The sequence below is a fragment of the Planococcus citri genome, chromosome 3 (genome assembly GCF_950023065.1).
Source record: "Planococcus citri chromosome 3, ihPlaCitr1.1, whole genome shotgun sequence".
In the NCBI taxonomy this organism is placed as follows: Eukaryota; Metazoa; Arthropoda; class Insecta; order Hemiptera; family Pseudococcidae; genus Planococcus; species Planococcus citri.
The window spans coordinates 3,111,662-3,133,040 of record NC_088679.1 but is presented as its reverse complement, the minus strand read 5'-3'; the positions used below and the strand labels follow the sequence as shown (position 1 = coordinate 3,133,040).

At 34.5% G+C, this 21,379-nt stretch overlaps 1 protein-coding gene across 1 annotated transcript in view; it reads left to right on the top strand.

Moving 5' to 3' along the window:
- LOC135841416 (dual specificity tyrosine-phosphorylation-regulated kinase 2-like) overlaps positions 1 to 21,379 on the top strand; it is a 54,713-nt gene that overhangs the window by 15,518 nt on the left and 17,816 nt on the right. Inside the window, exons 3-4 of the mRNA XM_065358361.1 lie at positions 13,148 to 13,321; positions 18,891 to 19,332. Of these exons, the coding sequence (XP_065214433.1) occupies positions 13,148 to 13,321; positions 18,891 to 19,332 (616 nt within the window). The remainder of the gene's footprint in view (positions 1 to 13,147; positions 13,322 to 18,890; positions 19,333 to 21,379) is intronic.

Sequence of the window (21,379 nt, the reverse complement as noted above, 5' to 3'; positions counted from 1 at the left end):
ACTTCTGTCACATGATTTTTTTCAGTTTTAGGAAAATTTATGGGACCAGTGGTGTGATTTGTTGTGATAAGCCTACTTTTTCAGAAAAACCCATGAAAACTCCATTTTAGTGATTTCTTGGTCACATTTTTCATCAATTACTTGCGAGGGAGGAGACCTTCTGATGGTTTTCTTTGATCTGCATTCATCTTCTTGTATGAAACATTTTTACGAGGCTCATTCATAGGTCAAGAGGTAAGGGCATTTTTAAGAAAAGGGACGGACCCTGAAAAAACAAAAGCTGCAAAAAATCTCATCCCAGCGAATTTTACTTTTGATTTCAATAGTCCGGCATATGACAATAGGAGTAATTGCACCCCCCCCCTCCGCCGATCCTCCGGGACAACTTTTTTCGTAAAGGGGACATCCTAAGGAACATTTTAAAGCAAACTTGCCCAAAAAGAAGTTGGCCTTACTTACAAAATGGTGGCCATTTTGATTGACAGGTCAGCCGAAATCGCAGATTTTGCGTTTCAACATAGGACTTGCACAAAATTTTTCAAACCTTACAAAAGTAGATCGAAAGATCATGCAAAAATTCATCACTTGTCAAAATTTCAAGTGCTAAAGTTCGTTTTTCGATTTTTGGTGAATTTTTAAAAATCAAATTCAGGTCAAAAATGAGGGAAAAAATCAAAATTTTACCAAATTGACCCAGAAAGCTGAAATTTGGGATATACCTAATTTTCGGCATGCCAAATCGATTGGAACCAGTTTCAACCCGTTTTGAGCAGTTCTGGAACCTCCAGCAGATTTTTGAAACTCGAAATTCCCACAAAATTCCATCAAATTGGAGTTGTATTGTAAAAGCTAAAATTTATTCTAAAAACTAATTTCAATACACTACGAAGTACTGCAGGTGAATTTCAAGTCGTTTTCAAGCCTCCAGCGACTTTTTGAAAATTACTGGAGCCTCCAGCAGATTTTTGAAACTTTAAATTTTCACAAAATTTCATCAAATCGAGATGGAAAGCTGAAATTTACTCTACACTCCAATTTTAACACCCTCTGAAGACGACTTCAGGTGGGTTCAAGTCATTTTAGAGCCTCCAGCGACTTTTTTGAAAATTACTGGAGCCTCCGGCAGATTTTTGAAACTTTAAATTTTCACAAAATTTCATCAAATTAATGGAGATGGAAAGCTGAAATTTACTTTACACTCCAATTTTAACACCCTCTGAAGACAACTTCAGGTGGGTTCAAGTCATTTTAGAGCCTCCAGCGACTTTTTTGAAAATTCCTGAGCTTTCCATCTCCATTTGATGAAATTTTGTGAAAATTTAAAGTTTCAAAAATCTGCTGGAGGCTTCAGGAATTTTCAAAAAAACGCTGGAGGCTCCAAAACGACTTGAAATTCACCTTCAGTACTTCGAAGCGTATTGAAATTAGTTTTTAGAATAAATTTCAGCTTTTACAACTACAATTTGATGGAATTTTGTGGGAATTTCGAATTTCAAAAATCTGCTGGAGGCTCCAGAACTGCTCAAAACGGGTTGAAACCGTTTTCAATCGATTTGGAATGTCTGTTGAAACGCAAAATCTGCGATTTCGGCTGACCTGTCAATCAAAATGGCCGCCATTTTGTAAGTAAGGGCAACTTTTTTTTGGGCAAGTTTGCTTTAAAATGTTCCTTAGGATGTCCCCTTTACGAAAAAAGTTGTCCCGGAGGATCGGCGGGGGGGGGGTGCATTTACTCCTATTGTCATATGCCGGACTACAATGTCTAGAATAATAATCAGAGTTCGTTTATCTGGTTGTTACCAGTCTGAAAAATTTCAATTTAACGTCAATGTATTCATCGTTGCATTTTTCGAGCTCCTGCGGTAATTTCTCATTTCGTTAGGTAGGCCTACACCTAGACCTTGGTGGTTTCGGTTTCGTTGATAATTTCAAATGCGTTCGCGTTCTTCGTACGTACCATTGTCAAGAACGCATCGAGCAAGATGAATGAAACTGGTCATTAAGCCGAACAACATGCGTACACCGATGTCAGAAGGGGTTCCCTCGCCCCTCGCACTCTTCTCCAGCTACACGAGTATTTTACTCATCGGTCTCTACCTGCTGCTGCTATACATGTCTTGCTCTTGTGTATTTCGTGTTGTTTTCTTACCGGCTTCGGCTTCGGCTTCGGCTCCATCATAATATAAATAACGAAATATGTATATGGTTATGATGATGGCTTTCGATTATAACGGTTATTTATGTTGTTGTACCTTGGATGGTCGAATCGCGCCGCGGAGACTTGATACTTGGACGCTCTGTGAGTCAACTCGAACGTAAAAAATTATACATATGGGCAATGTACGAGTAGTAACATACGAGTGTCGTGTGTATAGTAAACTACATATGGTTGAATGTCCTTTCAAGAGGTAGTACACAGTACTACACACACAGTTTCCACCACATTTTATGTGTGTACTTATGCACTCTTGGATTTACACTACGACGACATCGACGACATAAGCACTAGGTACTACGTGACTGAGTGTATCGTAGCAGTCGAAGCGTTACCGTTTAATTTATTATTTTTTCCAATTGCTAACGAGAAATTTCGTAAAGCTTACTTAGGTACCTACTCAATCTATACAAATACGTACCTAGTACTCGTCGTGTTAGCGATTCGAGTCGAGTACATATCGTCGCTTAATCAACTGAACCGTGGAAAAAAAATGTGTCTAGAAAGTACACGTCAAATTTCAGGGTACTCTCTACCCTTTCACCATTTCTTGTGTGTTGATGCGATTTATTGTACAATGTAACACGATCAGCGATTTTTTTTTCAAGAGGCGTTGAAATGCGTGCTGTAAACTTTGTTTCTCGTGGTGTGCTTGAAATTGAGAACCCTCGAGATGAAATTGAAATTCTCTACGGATTGATTTATATTAGTTCAACGGTTTGCACTACGTTTCGTCGAAAAATCTCTAAAACAAATATCTATCAAAATGTGGGATTGGGTTAAAATTAAGTTGAAAACGAGAAGATGAGAAGGTAATGCGAAAGTGTTGCTTATATTTTATTGCGTAATAGACACCCTGATGAGTCAATGTAACATACTGTAAAGTTGCAGACTAGCTAAAAAAGACTGTAGCATTATTTTCTTTGTTCATTAATCACTTGTTTATTTGCTTTGTGTACGTCTCCTTGAAAGATATTGGTATACTTACAGTTTCATTAAGTTCGTACACATAACACGAATCAATAATTCTTATCTACTCGTATTGCAGAATCAGCAAATACCTAGCGAAGTTAACAAAATAGCAATGGTCACTTTTTTTCTATCCACTTTTGTTTTTCTGAGTCAGCCATCAGAGGATTTGAAAGTGACTTCTATTCAAATTCGAATTGAATTTTAAATTGAGGGGAAGAGGGTACAGGGATAATTTGATCAGAAACGACCTGGCTTTGAGCTAAAAGTGATTTTTTTCAAGACAACCCCGATTCATGTTCTATAAATGCCTTGTTTGATGATGTGATGGAAGTGCGTCTGTCGGATTTCATAACGAATTCTCAACCTGAAACGATAACTTTCGTTCGTAATGGAATTTATTGCGTGATATTCGCCTTCACTCACCTGTCGAAATTTTATATTAAATCCAATTTCAAGGGTAAAAGAAAATAGAAATTGATTAAGAAATCGCGTAGTTTATATTTTACCATTGGCTATGAATAAAATATGTTGGGAAAACTCGCTACGTACCTTTTTATTTTCGACATCGATCTGCCAATTAATTTGTTCCATCTGCTTCCAATTTTCGATAGTTGAGTGGGAGTGAAAATTTCAAAGTAGAAAATTTTCCAGAAATATACTTCGTCGTTAGCTGAAAAGTTTTTAAAGTGAATCGCTCGTAACGATTTCTAACCTACCTACGCAGTTTGACCGTTTGAAGACCTTTAAAAAGAAAAAGAAACAATGGATTATAAAAAGTTGTTTTTATTATGATTAATGATGTTGGTGAGTAGGAAATCGATGTAATGTGCTCGCCTAATGGGCATTTTTTTCATGAAAAGTTCTTCATTGCATGTGTATTTATTTTTTTTAAAATAAAAAATTCATTTTCAAAACACCTTTAGGGAGGCAATTGAAGCTTGAATAGAAATTTTGAGAAAAATGACAGAAACATCTCTTTTTATTCTCTTTTTAGCTGACTATACTATTTTCCAAAATATATAATATCAACACTCTTCATGGGCTTAGGGCACTCAATTTTGTTCAAAAGTTAGAAAAAAGCTTATAAATTGTGTGTATAATATGTATAATTGTATATACTCAACGTGAAGACCCTGGATTCGAATAATGGCTCATTTTTTCAAGATTTTCCCTTTAAACTTCCAATCAATAGCTTTGTACTAGTTGGTGGTTAATAACTCGTAATTTTAATTTTTTGGGGAATTACTGGGAATTATTGGTAAATTACTGGTAATTGTTTGCAAATACTGGTAATTTATGATAAATCAAACTAGAATGGTAATTTTAAGTAGGTATAAATTACTGGTAATTTTGCCTTTTGGTAATTTTTGGTAATTTTTTTGTAACTGGTAACTTTTGGTAATTTTTGGTAAATTTCTGGCAATTTTTAGTACATTTCTGGTAACTTTTGGTAAATTACTGGTAATTTTTGGTAGATAAATTACTGGTAATTTTTGATAATTTATCAAGTAGTAATTTTTGGTAATTTATTGGTAATTTTTTGTAAATTACTGGTAATTTTTCGGTGAATCACTGACAATTTTTGGTAAATTACTGGTTATTTTTTTGGTGAATTGGTGGTAATTTTTTGGTTAACTACTGGTTATTTTTTTGGTAAATTAGGTACTGGTATTTTTTGCAAATTGGTAGTAATTTTTAGCAAATTTTGGTAAATTACTGGTAACTTTTGGTGAATTATGATAATTTTTGGTAAATTGTTGGTAAATGTTGGTAAATTACTGGTAATTTTTGGTAGATTACTGGTAATTTTTGGTAAATTACATGGTAATTTTTGGTAAATTACATGGTAATTTTTGGTAAATTCTGGTAATTTTTGGTAAATCACATCGTAATTTTTGGTAAATTACTGGTAATTTTTGGTAAATTACTGGTAATTTTTGGTAAATTACTGGTAATTTTCGGTAAATTGCTGGTAAATTTCGGTAAATTGCTGGTAAATTTTGGTAAATTACGGAGAATTTATTAAGTAGTAATTTTTGGTATTATATTGGCAATTTTTTGTAAATTACTGGTAACTTTTCGGTGAATCACTGGGAATTTTTTGGTAAATTGGTGGTAATTTTTTGGTGAATTGATGGTAAATTTTGGTAAATTACTGATAATTTTTGGTAAATTGCTGGTAAATGTTGGTAATTACTGGTAATTTTTGGTAAATTACTGGTAATTTTTGGAAAATTACTGGTAATTTTTGGTAAATTGCTGGTAGATTTTGGTAAATTACGGGTACTTTTTGGTAAATTGTTAGTAATTTTTGTTGAATTGCTGGTAAGTTTAGGTAAATTACTGGTAATTTACAGTAAATTGCTGGTAGTTTTTCAAGTTGGATTTTTGTCAATTTTCAGTCAATTTCTGTCAATGTTTTGTTGGTTTTTAGTGATTTCCTGCAATTTATTGATAATTTTCAGTAAACTATTGGTGAAATTTGGTAAATTGTTGGTAATTTTGGGTACATTGCAGTTCTGTTCTGGTGAATTAATGATGAATAATTTTAGATATTAATTATCGTTATTGACTTCCTGTAACTTACTGGTAACTTGACAGTATTTTTTTTTTTTTTTTGAATGAAAGTACGTATTGTGTTTTCACTTTTTGGTCAAACTTTCTTACTTTTGTGCTGATTTTTTGCCTATATTCCCAAGAAGAATTGCTTTTTTCATTTTTTTTCAATCAAACATTAATTTTTTTCTTTTAATTTTGAAAAAAAAATTTAGTTACTTTTAAAAATACAAAAATTTTATGGTTTGAAAACATTCCTGTCAAAAGTCCAGATTTTTTGCTAAAATTGTGTAAATACTTATGTTAATTTTTTGCTAAAATTGTTGAAAAGTCTTGCTTTTTTTACTAAATTAAAAAAAAATTCGGTATATTTTATCAAAAAACCTTACTTTTTCTGTTTTTTAATCTAACTGAAATTCTTTATTCATTCTATTTTTTTTCAGAACCATAATTCTGAAAAAAATCAAATTTTTACCTAAAAATCTTTTGCTTGGATTAATTTTTACCCGACAACCCCCCCCCCCTCCTCTGACCTCCAAAAATAAAAAATGAAATGTTTTTAAAAATTCCTTATAAAAACCCTGCTTTTATATGCTGTCTTTTTTATGGGGCACATTCTCTACTAATTTTTTGAATTTAATCTCCCAGTGTCTCGTTGGTCTATTTTGAGAAAAGTTAAAACTATAGGTACCCATAAAGTGTCAATTGGGCTTTATTCAACATTTTTCCAACTATTTTTACCAAATGCTGGGATTCTTGAAAGGCAAAAGCAATGGAGCTTTTGCCCACAATATGATTCACTGGATTTTTATGGTTTTTCAATAACGTCCACCCCCTTTTTTTTTGCTGCAACTAATGCAATCGTGAATGAAGTTCTCAAAAATAAACGAATAATACGGAAATAAAAAAAATAGAATCTTCCGATTTCAAAGGCTCAGCTTTGAAATTCGATAGCCCGGATGGAATGCTAAATCGCCCAATTAAGGCTCATTATTTTGATCACACAAATACGCTATTTTTAAAGAACGGAGTAATTCGATCGAATTTAAATCTGACCCATTTTCCCCGGCAAATACTCGCAAATTGACGACAGTTAATTCCAACAAGGGTCAATTATGCGTGAAAACGAAAAAAAAAAAAAAAAAGGTAATCTCATCAATCTGATTAATTCGATTGAGCACGAACCCTGCATGCAAACTTATCAGTGCTGGGAGACGAGTAGGTGTACAGTGTACGAGTGTATAGTACGTATTTTAGAACACGAGGGAAAAAAGGCATCGTATCGTCTAAATCGGCACAACGCAATGTATATTATAGGAAAGGTATCCATAAATTAAATTGGAATAAAATACTCGGTAGTTAAATTTAAACGATATTTTAATGGGTTATAAGAGTAAGAGAGGAGAAATTGGATGAGGTTTAAAGACATCTAGATATGGGAAGGCAAGGGAACCCCCTCCTCCCCTCACTCATGTGATAAACTGGCGGTAATTTTTTTATTTTTTTTTATTACGTAATGAGCGAGTATAATTTTGGATAGAAACTTTCAACCCTTATGATTTCGACGATGATTAACGATTTCATCAGGCAGTAATGTTCTTTTTTTTTTCGTTTACATTTTGGGAACGTGCGACGACGACGACGCTTGGACTGGTGCACGGATGATTGGGCGAGAGGTGATGTCCCCCTTATTGTTTTCAGGATGAGCCTTAACAGCACAGAAGCAGGAGTGCCGCAATGAAAGCCAGAGGCATATAGTGTAGTGTGCCCAAGTTGAAAGTTTAATATCGCCTGGCAGTACTTTGCGTGTCACCTCGTACTTTGCATGAATTTATAAAAGAAAAAAATCTCCTTTAGTGTGTCCTCTCTCTCTCTCCTTCTCTCTCGGTGAGGTTCTCTTCGCCTGCTCGATATGATACTCATAATCGTGTCGAACTGCAGGTTGAGGGCGCGGGTCTCCGGTCTCGTGATGGTCGGTCTCGTGCACCACTCTTCAAGTGCCACTTAAACAAACCTTAAGACTTACGGGTAACTCGTATTCGACGATCGACGAACGTATAGCGAGTACTTTTTGCCATATCGACGACAACGACCGCGAGCGACCAGATAGAGGCAGAAGCAGCGATACACATTACATATTCGTTACCTATTTTCACGGCTTTTCGCGCACCGATTATCGGTTCGATTCGGTTGGCCGGTATTTTTAGCACGCTGATTGATGGCACCTGAGATGATGAGAGATGAGAGATGACCAGACCATCAGATACGATGATGCTTTGTGTGCGCTGTGCTGCTGCTTCGTTCGTTGTTTCGTGTATCGCATTATGATTTTATGATTCATGTAACACATCTCGAACCTGTGTCCGGTGAACAGCTTAACTTTTCAAACGTCTTATTACGTGTTCGTCGAGTGTTCTGTACGTGTACGTGTACGTTTGTCGAGTGCTTTTATTCGTATAATTCGTGTCGATTCGATGCTGTTGGTACATCTGCATATGTGCTAGATCTGTTAAACTACGAGTAGTTGTTGTATCTTTTTGTAATCCGGCGCAAGGTACTCGTATATTTTTCATCATCTTCATCTTATAACTCATGTCATTCTCATCTCATTATAAATCGTCGTCGTAGAAGTTTTGAGAAGTATCATTCATATCATCCGAAATGACATTCTATGAAATTAAGGTAAACGAATGCCATATTAATGTAAAACTATACTCGTTAATCACCTACTGAGATTAAGCTTCTCGATATATTGGATCACAATGCAGCAAAACTGCCTGTTTCATTGATCACTGATTTTTGTAACTTTGCATCGAATGAAATTCGGCACTTTTTATTTATTTGTTTTTACGTTTTATGAAAAATTCACTTTAAAAAATTGCAGAATTACTTGAGTATGAGTATTGACCTACTTGTATTCGTTGAAAAATTTTAATTATTTTTCTTTTCGATTCTATTTGAAGGGGGGAGGGGGGAAATGTGAGGTTTTTAGGAGCTGTAAATGAAATTTACAGAGATGAATTTATGCATCCAAAATTTCATAAATAGTTGCAGGCTATTTTTTTTATTCGAGCTGATTAATAAAATGGTTTGAAAACGATCCCTCAATTTCATTTAATTTTCTTCAAATAGTTCAATGACATTTGATCACTATTCACTCAAGGCTGAAAAGAATAGAAGAAGGATTTAGTAGCCCTAAGGAATTGTATTTTATATTGAAAAGAATTGAGAAAATTGTTCTTGTTGAGAAATACAAAGAAAGTTGCATCTGCAAAAAAATTCTTAGATGATTTCAAAATTTTCGAAAAAATTACTGAATTTATGAATTTTCTTCAATCTTTAAATTTCAACTGGGAGTTGAGGGAATGGGTGGCCACTGACTTTACTTTTCCTAATATTCTTCGGGGACCAATGACTTATCTAGAAGGGCTTTTTCCATGTGAATTAGACCAGGGATGCGAAATCCTGTCCACCGATAGTGAAATAAATTAACGTGGTCCTGTCTTTCAATTTTACTCAATTGGTATTCTGATTTTGCCCAACATATTTTCATAGGTTCCTTATATTAGGAAAAATCGTCATCATTGCCTCCCAAACCCACTTCAGTCAGCTGAGGTGGCATTGCTTGTTATTCAGCAATTGAAAAATTTCTCATCATTATGCCCAACTTTGGAAAACTCCAACTGCGTTAATCGGTTCACAGCATTTTTCAAAAGTAATAATTGAGAGCAGCTTCAAAAATATTTGCCAAAACTCCAATTTTCAGAAAATTTTGAGAGCAAAATGATTTTTAAAAAGTTCGGAACTGTTCAAAAGTCGGATTTTTTACCAAAATTACCAAAAAACGTTTATTGTGTAAAAACATGCAAAAAAGTCTCGTTTTTTTTTAAATTGTCCTAAATAATTTGTTAATAAAAAAAAATTGACAAAAGTCAACTTTTTCCATTTTTGCTAAAACTATCAAAAAACGCAATTTTTTGTGACGATTGTCAGAAAGTCCCATTGTTACCAAAATCGTCAAAAAAGACTCAAAATCCCATTTTTTTCCTTCAAAATATCGAAAATTCTCAAATTTGGCCAAAATTTTCCTTTTTTGTTGTCAAAATCATCAGATAAGTTCCATTTTTCCAAAACTATCGTAGAAGTTTCACTTTTGCCAAAATGTTCAAAAACCCCTCTTTTTTTGTCAAAATTGTCAGGAAGTGACATTTTTTCCAAAAATACCAAAAAGTCTCAAATTTCATAAAAATTTTCGAAATCGTTCTCCTTTTTTGTCAAAATTAACAAAAAGCTAAGTACATAAAGTTCAACTTTGAACCAAAATTTTCAAAAACATCCACTTTTGATGTCAAAATTGTAAGAAAGCCCCATTTTTGACAAAACTATCAAAAAGCTTGAATTTTTGCCAAAATTGTAAAAAAGTCCAATTTTTTGTGATGATTGTCAGAAACTGAAAGTCCCATTGTTACCAAAATCATCAAAAAAGACCCAAAATCCCAATTTTTTTTCAAAATATCAAAGTCTTATGGCCAAAATTTTCCTCTTTTGTTGTCAAAATCACCAGAAAAGTTCCATTTTTCTAAAACTATCGTAAAAGTTTCACTTTTGTCAAAATTTTCAAAAAAAGTCTTATTTTTCCTCAACATTTTCAAAAAGTCTCTTGTTTTTTATGTCAGAATTGTCAGAAAGTTTCATTGTTACCAAAATCGTCAAAACGAACCAACTTTTGTGAAAATTTTCAGAAATTCTCATTTTTCCAAAATTAATTTTTGCCTAAATTGTCAGAGGTTCTTATCGGTTTTTTTTCTTTTTTTGGTCAAAACCCTTCATTTTTGTCAAAACTGCCAAAAAGTCTCATTTTCTCCCAAAATTGTCAAAAAACGTTTTTTTTGGTGAAAATTTCCTTAAAAGTCATGTTTTTCCTGAAATTGTTAAAAGGGGCGCTGTTTTTTTTTTCAAATCAAAATTATCACAATTTATATTTTTGATAAAAATATCCAGTTTTTTGTAAAAATTGTCAGAATGCCCCATTTTTGCCAAAACTATCAAAAAGTCTCATTATCTGCAGACATTTTTAAAAAGATTCTGTTTTTGTGTTGAAATTATCAGAAAGTTCTATCGTCAAAAAGACCCTATTTTTTTCCAAAATTGTCAAAAATGTACTGTTTTTGACCATAAATGCAAAAAATTCTCAATTTCTCCAGTTCAACTTTTAGTCCGGCATATGACAATAGAAGTAATTGCAACCCCCCCCCCCGCCGATCCTCCGGGACAACTTTTTTCGTAAAGGGGACATCCTAAGGAACATTTTAAAGCAAACTTGCCCAAAAAAAAGTTGCCCTTACTTACAAAATGGCGGCCATTTTGATTGACAGGTCAGCCGAAATCGCAGATTTTGCGTTTCAGCATAGGACTTGCACAAAATATTTCAAACTTTACAAAGGTAGATCGAAAGATCATGCTAAAATTTATCACCTGTCAAAATTTCAAGTGCTTAAGTGCGTTTTTCGTTTTTTGGTGAATTTTTGAAAATCGAATTTAGGCCAACAATCAAAATTTTACCAAATTGACCGAGAAAGCTGAAATTTGGGATATACCCTATTTTCGACATTCCAAATCGATTGGAAACGGTTTCAACCCGTTTTGAGCAGTTCTGGAGCCTCCAGCAGATTTTTGAAACTCGAAATTCCCACAAAATGCCATCAAATTGGAGTTGTAAAAGCTGAAATTTATTCTAAAAACTAATTTCAATACGCTATCGCTATGAAGTACTGCAGGTGAATTTCAAGTCGTTTTGGAGCCTCCAGCGACTTTTTGAAAATTCCTGAAGCTTCCAGCAGATTTTTTAAACTTTAAGTTTTCACAAAATTTCATCAAATGGAGATGGAAAGCTGAAATTTACTCTACACTCCAATTTTAATACCCCCTGAAGACGACTTCAGGTGTGAAACTTTAAATTTTCACAATATTTCATCAAATGGAGATGGAAAGCTGAAATTTACCCTACACTCCAATTTCAATACCCTCTGAAGACGATTTCAGGTGGGTTCAAGTCATTTTAGAGCCTCCAGCAACTTTTTGAAAGGTTGTATGATGTTTTTTTGGAAAATTGAAATTTCCTAAAAGTAGCTGGAAGCTTCAAAACCATTTGAAACCACCATGTAGTCTACGAAGTAAATTTCAGCTTGCTAACTCCATTTGATAAATTAATGTTGGGGAAATTTCAAGTTTCAAAAATCTACTGGAGGCTCCACCTCTTTTATTGAAGCAAAAATCTAAAATTTTTGCCAAAGACCTACTCATACAGTAGGAGGCTGCAACAGAGAATGTGATCTATTTTCAAAAATATGGAAGTTAATAGTGTTAATATTTTCAGATAACCGACAGTTGATTAAATTTCATCTTGAAATTTTCTTTTCTAAATGACCGAAATTAATTCGGATCCGGGGGGGGGGGGGGTAGAGGTGGAATAAACCTAATTTTGATCCATCCCTATACTTTTTTGAGTGCTTTTTTCAAAGTTCAAAAATATGCGAAAAAATTTGAGCTTCTGTACTCAACTCGTAGATGGCAAAACTGCTCACTAAAATATCTACAATTCATACGTTTGTGTCAATCACTGAGGACACTCAACTTTTATCTCATCGCCATCAACGTTGTTACTCATCTGATTCCCCTATTTATGGAAATAGTGTTCATTGTATCAGAACAGGAATTTATTAGAATAAATTCCCATTCTCTGGCCTAATGGAGATCGACTACTGGATGGAGCCGGGACAAAGGGACAAAGATAGGATCTATATTTACATAAGTATGTGTGGCGATGACGATGCGATGGTTATTTTACAAGTACACTGCGTAATTTCTGCACTTCACGTTTGCAATGTGTATTGTTGTATAGCATATAGCATATATAGGATAGGTTGACGTGTTAGAAGAGATACTACGTACTACATTTATTCGCCTGTACCATACTCGCACGCTGCTGTACCATATACACTCGTATGTACTCGTAGTCGAGTGTTCTAGCCGATTTAGTGTTGCAGAGTCACTGAACTACCTAACGGTTGTGAAATTTAATTGTTTATCTCATTAGAGCTAATTACAAAGCAAATGCCCGAAATATTTCACGTCATGAATCATTCATCTCGCTGTTCTTTCTCTAGCTGCGAGCTTGAGCGTGGAGGGCGAGCGCGGTACGGCACGCGGCCCCGTGGCGACGCCGTGTAATGTCCTACGCACGTTACCGGGCCAGTAGTTTCGCGGAAACTGGCGGCGCGGCGTCTGCGTTGGTTTTTGCGTTTGCGATTCGCGATTTGCGATCTGCGATCTCCGTTGTTCTTGTTCTATGTTCTTGTTCTCTCAAGGCGAAGGTGATGATTGGTTGATGTTGTATTGTTTCAGAGGTGCGGTGTTAAAGATACCAGCACGTTGATTAAAAGCTCAAAGAATAAGACTTTACCGCAGAAAGGAAGACTAGACAGGCAATACGTGAAAGATACCGGTTTAGTGGTCAGCTCGAAGAACTGCAGTAAAACATTACCACAGAAAGGAAGACACGATCGACAATATTTAGAGGTGAGTTGAAATATTTTTATCGGTTGTTTTTTTTTCCTCATATTTTTTTTCTTTTTTTTTTTTTACTTTAAATCGTGTCGTGGTTATCGTCGTCGTCGTTGTTGTTGTGGTCGATGACAACAATGTAGTAATAGACGAATTGCGGTATAGTAAATTAGTTTTTTATAGACCGCCTAGCGAGGGTAGGATGGTAAGAGGGTTGTTATCATACACCGTGGTGAACCTACCTACGTATTACCTACCCCTTCGTGTATATTAATTTTTCAATCGCATGCGAATTGAATGTCGTAGCGCAGGGGACAGGTAATTGGAATTTTGTTTTTTTGCCCCGTGTTTCGAAATGTACGATATTTCTTTTTTTTTTTTTTTTTTTACCGCTGTAGTTCCTGCTGCTGTGTACCTTACCTACTCGTACAAATATGTTTGTTGTTTTATTATTATACATGTATACTGTAAATGTATTTATGAGCGAACGATGGTATCGATGTCGTTTGCCTTCGACGATTATTAAATGAAAAGCGTGGTAGCAACCCGGATGAGAAGGGGACGCGGACGGCCAGAAAAGGAAACCTCATTAATACTACGATGCTTGATGGGGGTTTGTAATCGTTTACGGTTTACGGTTCCGATTCCGACTTCGACTAATCAACTAGCTATAATCGTAATCAAGTTCAATGTAGCGAAGAGTTGATTAGGTACCTATTACTGCGCTGGTGAGAGTTGTGAAATTGTTGATCGGTCGACTCGATAGGTGTTTGTGAAGCGGTTAAGGGTGGATGAGTTTTAATTAGACGATGAGTTGAGTTTTTTGTGGGGGGGGGGAGTTGAAGTGATTGATATGATTTTAAAGTTTTGTATTGGGATTTTGGGAGAAAAAAATGGATCCAATTTTGGGAATTATTGATTTAGGCTATTATCAAAAAATGTGTCTTATCTAGGTATTAAAAACCTGAGAAACTAAAAGTAGGAGAATTTTTCCTTTATGGGATAGTGTTGAGAAATCAGAAATGAGTCGAAATTTTGAATTTAAAATCAGGCATTGGCGTCGGCTAATTCAAGAAAATGCCACCGTTTTTCTTCTAAAAAAATTTCCTTCATGATTGAATCCTTTATCCTAAATTTTTCGTAAGTATTCGAGTTGATTTTTCAAATTAAGTATAGGAAATTTCAATACAATCAAATTGGGACGTAGAAAAAAAAATCAAAATATGTATGCATTACCAAAAATTGAGCCAAAAATCTAAAATCTGATATGTACACTTTTCTTTACCTCACTACCTCCCTTCTTCCCTGCCTTCAGCTACTGAAATCGATTTAAATCGATTCCAAGCTACTTCGAGCGATTCTAGAGCCCCCCGAAAAATACTGAATTTTCATCGGCTGAGTCAACTGGAGACAGTTACTAGCCGTTCTGAAGCTTTAATTTTCAGAGCATTGTTCTACAATTCCATTGCCCCCTCCCCCCAAAATGCTCCAAAACTAAGTAAATGAACTTTAGCTTTTGTAAACGAGATTTGATGATCGATCGGTGACTCGACACGTTCATCTTTTCAGTTTGATTTTGAGAAATTTTGTGGGAATTGTGAAGGAATTGGGGCTTCTGAAGTGGTCAAAATATCTTGAAACTGTCTCCAGCCGACTTGAGAAATGAAAGACTGAGGGATCAATCAAATTTTAGATTTGTAGCTCAATTCAGTAAAATTTCGATTATTTTCCAATTATGTAATTACAAATTTTTGTTTTTAAAATGCTCCCTAAAAGTTTTGAAAATTGTCAAAAAATTTCTGAAATATTTTAAGAGTTGACGGGGCATGTCATCTCCCCCCCCCCCTCTTCTTTACTGTTATAGTCTCAAGATTCGATAATTTCTTAATCGAAAAAGTTCTTGATATGAAACAATTCTTGGGACAAGCGATAAAATTCCAAGTTTTACAAAGAGTCACTTCAACTCTTTCTCTCTTGGCCCTGGAATTTGGCAAACATTGGATAAAAATTTGTGGAATGATCAGTAATTGACTCCCCTCCTCCTCCTCCTCCTCTATTTTTCTTTCACTATTGTGGGTGCATTTGATGTTTGGAAAATTGGAAAAAATTAGCCTGGAATATCGGAAAACTCATTTCTCTGCAAGACTGAAAAGTACCTATTTAGAGAAATGGAATATCTACTAAAGACCTGAGATTGGCTAAAATTTATGGAATTTGCTGAAAATAAATTCTTGTTTGCTGGAATATCTCCCGTTTACTCGAAAAAATTGTCAACTTTTCAAAAAAGTGATATCAAAAATTTCAATTTTTCAAAAAATTGTGACTCTGATAAAATAAAATGAAAAAAAAATGATTCGAGTGGCTTAAAGTTTTGATTATGACTGGAAAAATTTGTGTAAAAATTGACGAATTTCGCCACAAATAGAAAAATCTATCCTTTCCAAGTTGGGAAAAAAATCAAAAGTATGATGAAAATTCGATTTATCTAAAAATTTTATATTTTTGTGTCGGAATTATTCTTTTAAATGATACTTTTTTCAAGAAAAATCCTTCCCTCGTCCTTCTAGATATTTTGATCTACTTGTTTAAAGCTCTCCAATGTTGGAAAAAATCATTAAAAATAAAAAAATGAATTAGAATCGCTCATTTTTTTTTTTGGAAAATTTCCAATTTCCGTGTCAAAATTTATCTAAATAACCCCTTTTTGAGAAAATGAGCCCCCTCCCCCCCAAAAAAAATAAAATTAAAATAAATGAAATGATGAGTAAAAAATATGGATTTTTTTTTGAACATTTTTTTATATTAGGTCAAAACCTTCAGAATAAGCTTTAGAAAAAACTCCCCTCCGTTTCCAAAGTAGTGTTGATACTGTTGATCCTTCGCGTGTAAAAAATTCTCTTAATAACCGATTTTTCAAAAAAAAAAAAAATCTAGACAAATGGACTTTTTTTCGAAAAAATTGTTATTTAGAAGGGGTTTGACCAAAAAAAAACAAAAAATGTTCAAAAAAGTTTTGATCTTCAGTTTTTGATCATTGTGGTTTTTTTTTGCAACTTTGAAGCACTCTGTAGAAATGGGCCAACAGTGTTTGAGGATTAGAGAAATTTTTTCTTGAAAACGGGTTTTTAAAAGAATTCCGACCCAGAAATAGGGAATTTTTGAAAAAAAGAAAAACGTTGCTGGCTTTTGTTTATTCTATACAGGCATCGTAGCGGGTCACTTTTTTCACGAAAAGTCACTATTCGTCACTTTTCTTCCAAAAAAGTCACTTTTTAAAATTTTTTTTCGTTTTTTAAAGAAAAAAAAATTGTTTTTCATCCAAATTATCTTTTTTTTACTCATTTTCAAAAGATTTTATGCGAATTTTCTTTATTAAAACAATTTCAGAATTTTAAAAACACAAGTTTTTATTTTTCGAAACATCAGCTTTTGCCCTCGCTTCACTCGGGCTTGTTTTCATTTCATTTTCAAAATAAAGATGGAAATTTATTTATTTTTTTAAAATCAAGTTCTAAAGCCAAAAAATAAACTTCTCACAAAAAAACATCGTTTTTATGCCTCTCAAAATACAAATTTTCAAGAGCTTTCGCCCTCTGTCTTTTTTCATTTTCAAAATCAACTTCCTTCAAAAAAACATTCAAATTCTAAAATTTTAAAAATAAAAAAATGAACTACTCGTTCTCACATTTAATTAAAAAAACGGATTTTCCGGTGGGGCCAGGCGGGAGAATAAAGTAATAGTTTTTGGGTGAGATATTGAACGTTTTTTTGCTTTTGTTTTTCGATTTTTTGCTCTCCTGAACGCTGGAATTAGAAAACAATTGGTCACTTTTTTGGTCACTTTTTTCACTGATGGAAGTCACTAAAGTCACTTTTTTAAAGAAAAATTTGGCTACGATGCATGCATAGTTCTTGGTTTATTCTCGGGGGGGGGGGGGAGTCATACTTTCAAACGAGACCAAAACAGCTGGAGGGGGGTAGATGAAGATTTCTCTTTGAAAATAGGGGATCATTTAGAAGGCTTAGATCAGAAATGAAAAATTTTCTAAAATTTTGAGAACATTTGAGACACGAAAATTTGAAATGACGAATTTTTACGCCCTTCCCTTGAAAATTTTGTGAACTTTGTGAAAAACGTCCTGCTAAAGTCCTGCTTTTTCATTTTGAAAATTTTGGTCGACAGCCTGCTTGGAAACGAGAGGTAAACGAGAAGACTAAATGATGAGGCAGAAGTTGAAAATTTTGGGATAGTTTGGATTTTCTTTCTTGTTTTTTCAACCGGTGGGGGGGGGGACTTTTTGGCACGATTTCATTTCAAGTTGCTGGACTAAAGTTTTCTATGAAAAACAAAAACTTTAGGGATCGATAGCGAGAAAATGGCGAAAAAATTGTCGCAAGCAGATACGAATAAAAACCACCCTTACAACCAGTGGCTGATAAAGTCGATCCTTGAACTTCTATTTTCGTATTCTTTTATTTCGTTTTTTTTTTTCTTAAACGACGAAAAACTCGCTAAATGAAATTTTTCCCCATCTCCATATCTAACTGTAATGAAAATGTTTCTTTGATAACTAAAAATTAATTTGAAGGGCTGAAACGCGAGTAAGTAAGTATAAGTTCATCTCGGAATATTTATTAAAAAAGGAATTTAATAACAGAAAATAAAAGTAATTAAGCATTCAAAGTAAAACAAACTTTCGAAATATTTTGAACTATCCTCATCTCTAATTTACTCGTGTAACGTCGTATACGAGTATACTTTATACCTCTTTCAGGTAGGTATTTCATTCGTATCATGGCTGGCGTAGATATTTGAGAATTCTAAAATGTTTTCATTTTCTTTGTAACTCGTCGTGTGCGATGGTTATATTTATAAATTTCATAAATAACTCTTAATTAACCTTTTGCGAACTGCGAAGTTTGAAATTTTTCATTTTATTTGTGTATACTTTCTTTTTGTTAAATGACAATTTAATTTTTAATTTTTTCATTTTCTTTTCGTCGATGAGGGGTTCGAATATTAGAATAGGTACCTACTTCTTCCCACGCAGGTATCTGGGTCAAAAAAAAAGACGAGATGTTATTTGAAAATTTGAATCAGACCTGTGTATGTTTTTTTTTTTCGTTTATACGAGCACTATATGTATTAAGCACGTACTCGTATTTTATGTATAATTACGTATGCACCGGTTTAGCCGGCGCGGCGCGAATCGAGTTATACACTATAGCTATATTATAGATTCGTAGCCTCTGGTAAAATATGCATATCGCAGCTTATACTTTTGAAGTGTGCGCTGCGAGCATTGATCTGCATGCAGCAGCGAGTCAAAATAAATATGTTATTAATTTCCTTATATGAGCCGTATAAAACATGTACATAGTTAGAGACTTATGTACGAGTACGTGTACTTTGCTGGCTCGGCTACGACGACGACCGTATTACATAAATAATTAACATGCAACGATTAGGTAACAGAGCCAGACGATGACCGACGACGATGGTGCAGAAAAGGGGGGAATCGAAACTGGAAAATCGACGTCGAGTTGAGTTTTACTATAACGACTGTTTGAAATTTTGTTGCAGCTACCGGTGTTACAGTCTCGATCGGGAAATTCGCTCAAATGCCAATACGACTTATGCGGTAATCGAACATCTGCCCAAATTGGTAGTCGAACTGCTCTGGCTGAGATCGAAAATCATAAACTTGCCAACGGAGATACTACAATCATGGTTCAGCAGCAATCGCAGCAGCAGCCGGCCACGGCAGCTGGGGCTGCGGCACCTCAGCAACGCTCAGCTGGGGACACGCATGCTGTTGTCAAGTCGTCTAGTTTTCTTCGTTTAAGTAATTTGTACTTGTCTTCTCAAAATAAACTCGAAAGATCTCAGATAAAGACTGCTAACGTGTCCAATGGCGGAGACGTGTGTAACGGATGCTCGACCCAAGGAACCGCTTTCGAGCAACGTGTCAGCTCGAAAGGCGCCGCTAAACTTTCCTCGAAGACGTTTCCGCTTACTCCTGCAGGTGAGTCGAGTATATTCCAACTTTGAAAACGTACTCAATATTGTAAGGCATGTGACGATAGGAATAATTGAAGCATGTGTTTCCAAAAAGCACTAAGTCCATTTTCAAAGATTCTGAGGTTGCAAGGCCATCTAGCATAAAGTTGCGGCTCAAAATGGTTGATTTTTTGATGTGTTATGTCCTAGGGTCTTGGCTACAACATATCAAAAAATCAGCCAATTTGGGCCATTTCAACGTTTCCAAATTGTACTAAGTACCATGAATTTCTTATCAATATTTTTTTGGACTTAGTGCGTTTTGGAAACACATGCTTCAATTGCACCCCCCCTCCCCACCGATCCCCAGAGACAATTTTTTCTTCAAAGGGACATCCTAGAGAACATTTTGAAGCAAACTTGATGAAAAAAAGTTGGCCTTATCAACAGATCAGTCAAAATCACAGATTTTGCTTTCCAACATAGGACTCGCACGATATCCGAAATTTTTCGAACTGGACGAACCACCAGCCAAAATTTCGAGTGCTTAAGTGCATTTTTCGATTTTTGGTGAATTTTTGAAAATCAAATTCAGCTCAAAACTGAGAAGAAAACTCGAAATTTTACCAAATTGACCTAGAAAGCTGAAATTTGAGATATATGTACTCTATTCTCGACCTGTCAAATCAATTGGAAACTGTTTCAAACCATTTTGAGCAGTTCTGGAGCCTCCAGCAGATTTTTAAAACTTGAAATTTCCACAAAATTTTATCAAATGAAGTTGTAAATCCAAAATTTACGGTGCACTGCAACTTTGCTGGTAATTTTTCATGTCATTTTGGAGCTTTCAGCGACTTTTAACATTTTTTTGGAGCCTCCAGTAGATTTTTGAAACTTGAAATTTCCACAAAATTTTATGAAATGCAGTTGGAAAGCGAAAATTTATTTTGTGAACTGATTTCAATACTCTTTGAAGTCGACTGCAGGTGGATTTAAAGTTTTTTTTTGAACCTCCAGCAACTTTTCGAAAATTACTGGAGCCTCCAGCAAATTTTCAATTCTTGAAATTTCCATAAAATTTTACCAAACGAAATTGGAAATCCGAAATTCACCCTGTACTTCAATTTCAACACGTTATCAAGTCGACTGCAGGTGAGTTCAAGTCATTTTGGAGCCTCCAGCAGATTTTTAAACTTGAAATTTCAACAAAATTTCGTCGAATGAAATTAGGAAGCCAAAATTTATTAAAATCTATTTAAAGAGTGAATTTTGGCTTTCTAATTTCTATTGATAAAATGTTGTGGAAATTTCAACTTTCAAAAAACTCCTGGAGGCGACGAGAATTTTCAAACAGTTGCTGGAGGCTCCAAAATGACATAAAATCACCAGAAGTCGAATTAATAGCATGTTTAAGTTGGAATGCAGCGTAAATTTTGAATTTTCAACTTCATTTGATGAAATTTTGTGGAAATTTCAATTTTCATAAATCTACAGGGGCTCCAGAACTGCTCAAAACGGCTGGATACCGTTTCCAATCGATTTGGCAGGTCGAAAATAGGATATATCTCAATTTTCAGCTTTCTTGGTCAATTTAGTAAAATTTCGATTTTTCTTCTCATTTTTGGCCTAGATTTGATTTTCAAAAATTTACCAAAAATCGAAAAATGTACTTTAGTTCTTGAAATGTTGGCTGGTGACATAAAGGGAACATTCTAAAGAACATTTTGACGCAAATTTGCTTTAAAAAAAAAGTTGGTCTTACCTACAAAATGGCGGTCATTTTGACTGACAAGTCGACAAAAATCACAAATTTTGCTTTCCAACATAGGACTTGCACGAATTTTTATTGAACTGAACAAAGCTTGATCGAAAGAGCATGCAAAAATTCATCACCAGCCAAAATTTCAAGTGCCAATGTGCATTTTTATTCGATTTTTGATGAATTTTTGAAAAAAAATCATCAATTTGAGCCAAAAATGAGAAGAAAAATCAAAATTTTACCAAATTGACCTAGAAAGCTGAAAGTTGAGATATATCCTATTTTTGATCTGCCAAATCGATTGGAAACTGTT